Raw genomic sequence first — 7,211 nt, forward strand, 5'->3', positions numbered from 1 at the left:
GGATGGGGTCCAGGGAGCCGAAGAAATGAGGAAGATGGGATGGGGAAATTACCTAAATGGTGTAGAGCAGCTGCTGCATTCCACTGCTGGGCCCCGTGACGCAAACGCAACGCATCACTAAGCAAGGTGGTGAGGAGGGAGTGAGATTTTCTCTGCTGATGCAGCCCAGAGGCCCACGTTGGAGGGAGCAAAGAAAGGTGTCTGGGTGTTTATGGAGGAGAAGGGAAAGAAAGCCCCTCAGTGTGCTGATACAGACAAGCATTCCAGAGTCCCAAAGCCCAGCCCTAAAGATGCTCCTTGCACCTTACTTCAGAGCATAACCATGGGCACCCAACTTTAAGACGCCTAACCTCTTTAAACCCCAGCCTGGGAGCCTGGGAGTTATTGCCGGTGTGGACTTGGATCAGAATTAGCGGATTTATCACCTCCCTTCCGTAACCCTGTCTTTGCAGGCACTCAATCTCACCTGCAATGTGTGGGGTGACCCAACCCCTGAGGTGTCCTGGCTGAAAAATGAGAAGCCGCTGACCTCCGACGACCACTGCAGCCTCAAGTTTGAGGGCGGGAAGACGGCCTTCTTCACCATCTCAGGCGTGAGCACGGCAGACTCCGGCAAGTACGGGCTGGTGGTGAAGAACAAATACGGCTCGGAGACCAGTGACTTCACCGTCAGTGTGTTCATCCCCGAGGAGGAGGCAAGGAAGGGGGCATCAGAGCCCCCAAAGGGCAACCAGAAGTCCAAGTGAGCAGAGACTGGGGGAGCTATGAGGAGAGCCAGGGCCAGCTGGCCACCCACCGTGCTGCTGCTGTGAAAACGATTCAGTTAGAGATGAGGAGGTCCTCCTGGTGTCTCCCTGCTTTGTGCTGACTTAGGAGGAAACCATCAAATCTCTTACTCCTATAGGCACCAATAAAGGACACTTTAAGGGTTTTTAATCTACAATTTCTGTAGTAAAAAAAAAATACATTAGGAAATGATTTCAAGGAAGAAGGCCAGAGAATGTCGTAGTGGTGCTAAAAGAGAGCAGAAGCAAGGCCGGGTTGGAAGCTGATGAAGTAAGTTCTTAGGGATTGTGTCTACATCTGGCGCTCTGTCAGAACAGAGGCAGCTGCTGTGGGCTTGAGTGTGGTGGGTCACTGTTACTGTGGTGATGGTGCATTTCTGATGGCAGCCTTGGGAACTGGCCTCCCCCAGTGTGAATAAAGTCTTTCCCCTCATGTCTCTCCAGTCTTCACTGTTGGGTCCTTTCCACCTCTCCCTGCTTGTTGCTATAGCTCTTTACACCCTGAGGGCAAAAGCAGTTCCTTCTGGACTCGGTCAGATAAGCCATCTGAGGTCACCCAAGGCTCAGAGTTCAAAGCCACACTGACATTACTTATCTGATCCCTTACCCTGTACTCCATCACCAAGATTGAAGCGTGTCAACTAATTATGATGAAAGGCCCAGCATCTGGTAAGGGGGCCAGGATCTTAAGGACCTTTTGGCTGCCCTGTGTGATGCCAGGAAGGCAAGCAAGAAAATGAACTCTCAGAGGGGAGGAGGTTAGATCCAAACTCAGCCTTCGGTCAAGAACCTTTTCCAGAGGCGACCAAAGCATTCTACTGTGCACATTCTAACTGCATCCATCCTGCTTCCCTGGTTAAATCCTGTTGAAGATCCTCCCCCTCCACACCGTCAGAGATGAGTCCTGGCTATGAACACTGGGGGCTCAAACTGTGACACCCAGAACGAAGCAGTCTTCCCTGTGCTGCAGAAATGGCTCCTGTGCATAGAGAGCGTTAAAAAGATCAGGGCTGACGTTGGCTCTAATCTGTTGGTCTTCACTGTCCACCTGCTGTCTGCTGCTGCAGCACTGAACCCAGGCAGGAGCAGGACACTGAGTTCTTAGACCCAGAGCTTGGTTCCTGGAAAGGGGTGGTTACTTGGATCTCAGCTTCCTCTCTGGGGCAGACCTCCCTTCCACATGGATCCCCACCATGAGGCTCTCACCAAAGCCAAGCTGGTGGGATCGCCTGGGCTTGGCTGCTCTGCTTCTAAACTAAGTAAACTCCATTTCTTTGCAAAGCTAGCAGGCTTCAAGTCCTTTAGTATAGAAAAATATACATTCTAGCATAGTTAACAATTGTATTTCCTGGAAACCAAGTGAACCCCAGTTAAGGTCGCTGTCCAGACGTAGTCCAAACTCTCCCTGCTTCAGCCAAAAGCTTCGTGGGGGCAAGTGGATCCAAAAGGAAAGGACTGCTGAGCATATGCCTGCCAGGAAGCCCAAGAAGAGTCCAGCAGAGGCAGACTCTCATGCTGAGATAGAGGCTCCTGAACCCTCCACAGAACCCACAGCACAGCACACCTAAGAGCCAGCAAGCAGGGTCCCAGTACTGGGGGACTAGAAGTGTGTGGGAGTCCATCCCACCACCTTGTCCTGAGACCTACCCAGGCTGGAGAAGAAGGCATGTTAAATCACACACACACACACACACACACACACACACACACACACACACACACACATGTATGTGTGCACACACACATTGCGATAGCACATTCTGATTTCTGAGATTGTATGAGAATGTGAAACCAACATGTACTCCCACTGGGAATACCACCGTGTGATAGAAGGACCTGTTGGGAGGACATCAAGGAGGGGGAGAAGAATGTTTATATTCAGGGAAATATGTACTAGGATTTCTCAACAAACCAATTCTAAGAACTATTACAGCCACTATAATGAGTGAACTGTATTAGCCACATCACAATCCAGTAGCTTTGGAAACGATTTCTTTTTTTTTTTCTTTTCTTTTTTTCGGAGCTGGGGACCGAACCCAGGGCCTTGCGCTTGCTAGGCAAGCGCTCTACCACTGAGCTAAATCCCCAACCCCTGGAAGCGATTTCTAAACAGAAGGCCACAACTAAAACCACAGACATGATGATAAAAGAATCCTGAAGTTTCCATCTAGCACATAATTCATGCATCTGTGGTCGGCTGTAGACAGTCTGTTGACACAGTCATCCTGGATCACAGTAAAAGTCTGTTTATAAGATTTACATATGCAGGCAAGAGACAAAGTCTGAACATTTCCAGGCCCTGGCAAGTACATCCTTACATTTTTTTCCCTCTATTTAAAAGTTTAGTCATTAAAAAAAATAGTTTTAGGACTACTGTTTATAATGTTAAAAAATTCTCTTTTATTTGTTTAATTATATTGATCAGCTGATCTTTTTTCCTTTTTAACCATTGTTATCTGGCTTAAACAATATTCCCAAGAAATTAACCTTGACTGCCTATTTAAGTATATTAAAAACAGAAAAAAAGCCCCCCAAAATTTGAGTTCTCTTAAATGTTCTCATGTGATATAAAAACCTAGATATAAAATGAAAGTCAAACATTCTAAGTTAGAATCAAAACCTGAGCTGTTACTAGGCTAAATTATCTGAAACATTCCAAGTACACAAAAATGAAGGGGCTGGAAAGGTGGCTCAGTAAAGTACTTCCCACACATGTATGAGGACCAGAGTTGGAGCCCTAGCACCCCATAAAAAGCCAGGCACGGGTTGGGGATTTAGCTCAGTGGTAGAGCACTTGCCTAGCAAGGCCCTGGGTTCAGTCCCCAGCTCCGAAAAAAAAGAAAAAAAAAGCCAAGCACTGTGCACTTATGATCCCAGTGCTTGGGAGGCAAAGACCATACCATCCCCAGGGCCCTCTGCCAGCCAGTCTAGATAAAGCAAGGTAGATGGCTCCTCAGAAATGTCACCTGAGGCTGACTACATACTCGCACGTGCGTACACACACACACACACACACACACCCTTACACTAACACTCACACACAAACACACACACCCTTACACACAGATGCACACACATGCACCTAACTCACACAATATTCTTACATACTCACTCACACACACTGTTAGATACACAAACATACTCACATATGAACACACTCAGACACCCATATGCATACTTACACACATGCACATGCACTCACATTATACACACACACAAAATGCACAGACTCTATAAAGCCACAATACTAATCTTATATAGATAGAAGCCCTCACAGCAGGGACTGGAAATTAATGCTAACATCAGAACAAGAGATATGACTCAGTTGTTCAAAGTGGGGCTATGCAAAGGAAGCTTAGACAAAACAAAAGTGGTTGCAGCAAAAAATGTCTCCAACGGACACAGAGAGATTGTACAGGCTTGCCATCTGCCTGGAGGTGGTTCTGGGGAGGAAAAAAAATGAACAGACTCTTCGAATCAGTAATGGCTGCGTGTGGGGCCCACATTTAGAGCACGGCATGGTATGAGTCCCACAAGAACACCCATAAAAGCAGGAAATGAAGTCTGGAGTCCAGAGAAGCAAGTGTAAGGCTTCACTACAGAGGACTTCTGTGTCTAACCACAAAGGATTACTGTTCGGAGGATTGTTCTCGCAGGGACAGCTAGAAAACCTGGCTGATTATACAGCAGGAAATGTCTGGGGCCTGGGGTAGCCCACACACAGGACTGTGATTCCTACAGGGTCTGGGAATGGGTTAGAGCAACAGCTGTGACTTCTCCAGCTGCTTGCTTGGATGAAGAGCCCAGGCTATGGTTCAACCTCACTGCACTGAAGAGGAGGAGGTAACTAGGAAGCTTATTAGTGAGAAGAATTGCACAGAGGCCAAGGGACCAGAGTGCTGCCCCTTGAGTGACCGGGGTGAGTTCTAGAGGGAGTGGTCAGACAAACGATTCTTGGAGCTCACATGGGCTGGAAATAGTTCTCATTGCCACCAGTGCAAATGAAAAGGGTGACACACACGGTGTTGGGCAGATGTCTCAGAAGTTCCTCACTTTCACTCTGGAGGCCAGTAGTCCTAGACCGAAAGCTGAATGGAAGCTGTTCCAGTTCCCAAAGCTGAAAAGGAAGCTGCATGCAGATAGAGATGGCTCAATGGCTAAGTATGCCTGTTCTGAAATCATACGGAAATGAGTTCAAATCCTCAGCATCCACATAAGTAATCAGGTATGGCTCCAAGTGTCTATAATTCTAGCATAGGGACAGAGACAGGAAAGCTCACTGGCCAGACATCCTAGCCAAAATGGCGAGCTTCTGGTTTCCTGAGCGGCTTGTCTCAGTGTAATAAGGTAGAAAGCAATAGAGAAAGACAGCCCATGTCCTTTACTGGCCTCTATGCGTTCATACAGATATATGTGCATATACACACACACAGAGGCATACATGTGTGCACACACACAGGCACCACACACGGAGAAATGTGTGTATGCGCACACATACACACAACACACACACACACACACACACACACACACACACACACACACACACACACGGACACAAACACATGGGAACAAGCCTAAAAAGGATGAAATTTCTGTAAGTGTGGAAACTATGTGTCAGAATCATATGCAAAGTACTTCAAATGAACACAGTATTGAATGGTGTAACAGTTACAATAGCAAATAGCCAATCCAAATTTAGCAGGCTCTTACACTGGGGGTGTTGCTTCTGGGAGAATACTAGCCTCACAATGGCAATCCCTTATTCAGGTTCCAGCACCCCAAATACATACATACATACACACATATACATACACATATATACATATATACATACTGTATACATACATGCATACATTTATATATATACATACATGCATTCATATATACATACATACACATATACATATGTATGCACATACATACATTTATGCATACACACACATATATACATATGCATATACACATAATACATGCATGTATACATACATTCATACATATGCATACATACATACATTTATACATGGATAAACACATACACATACATGCATACATTTATACATACACATATATACATACACACATACATATATACATACACACATATATACATTTATGCAAACACACACACATTTGTATATACATACACATACACATACATGCATACATACATTCATACATACATATACATACATAAACACGTACATTTATACATAGATAAACATATACACATACATGCATACATATATACATACAGACAGACAAGTAATATAAATAGTATGCCTGCAAAGACATAAGACGGTCATAGCTGATGGCTAGAAGAAAAGTAGTCATGAAAACAATTGCAGCAATGACATGAGTCTGGAGCTCATGACAGAGCACATGTTAGGTGAATAAGTAATTTAAACCAGACATTATAAATATAGTACAGGCTGCTAGCACAGGTCTGTCATACCAGCAACTAGGGAGGCTGTGTCAGGCAGATCGTAAGTTCAAGGCCTGCCTGGGCCATCTTGTGAGCCCTTGACTCAAAATGAAAAAAAAAGGGAGCTGAGAATGTAGCTCATTCGTATATTCCTTGTGCAGAGCATGTGCGAGCTAAATTCAGTCCCAAGTACTGACTGCAAAAAGACTTAATATCTTCCATGTATCCAAGGAGCCGAAGAGAGAATGAATACATTAAGCAGGAAATGGAAGATTACCAAAATACAGTGAATTTGCAAAAGAAAAATATTCATAAGGAAAACTCTTTAAAGCAGTCGGAAGACCACAGGTTACACCGCAGTGGAACAAAGGTAGGCTATTATGAGACTCTGCCTGGTAGGCTGTAGAAAGGGGAGGGGTTGCGTGAAGGATCAAGAACATTAAAGTACCAAAGAGCCGGGCTGGAGAGATGGCTCAGTGGGTAAAGGGACTTGCTACCAAGTTTGAGGACCCAAGTTCAGTTCCCAAGAGTCACATGGTGGGAGAAAAGAACCCACCTTTCATGGATGGTTCACTGATCTTCACACACATGCTGCAGCACACACACAGACACACACACACACACACACACACACACACACACACACACACACACTGTCTTGTTTAGGGTTTCAATTGCTATGAAGAGACACCATGACCACTGTAACTCTTATAAAGAAAAACATTTCATTGGGGCTGGCTTACAGTTTCAGAGGTTCAGTCCATTATCATCATGGAGAGAAGCATGGTTATATGCAGCCAGACACAGTGCTGGAGAAGCTGAGAGCGCTACATCTGGACTGCAGACAGCAGTAAGAAAGAGTTAACCACTTGACCTGTCTGGGCTTCTGAAATGCCAAAGCCTGCCCCTAGTGATTCACTTCTTCCAATGAAGCCACACCCCCTAATGGTGCCACTTCTATGAGCCTATGGCGGCCATACTTATACTCACACACACACACA

At 45.4% G+C, this 7,211-nt stretch overlaps 1 protein-coding gene across 4 annotated transcripts in view; it reads left to right on the plus strand.

Annotated features, from left to right (window-relative positions):
• The window catches only part of Myom1 (myomesin 1), a 113,185-nt gene extending 111,957 nt beyond the window's left edge, over positions 1–1,228 (plus strand). For all 4 annotated transcript variants that reach the window (XM_032901751.1, XM_032901753.1, XM_032901752.1 and 1 more), the window contains one exon: positions 453–1,228. In XM_032901751.1, coding sequence (XP_032757642.1) covers positions 453–746 — 294 coding nt within the window. In that variant the 3' untranslated portion in view covers positions 747–1,228. The remainder of the gene's footprint in view (positions 1–452) is intronic.
• Positions 1,229–7,211: the final 5,983 nt, after the last annotated feature.

This window comes from Rattus rattus, chromosome 4, assembly GCF_011064425.1.
Source record: "Rattus rattus isolate New Zealand chromosome 4, Rrattus_CSIRO_v1, whole genome shotgun sequence".
In the NCBI taxonomy this organism is placed as follows: Eukaryota; Metazoa; Chordata; class Mammalia; order Rodentia; family Muridae; genus Rattus; species Rattus rattus.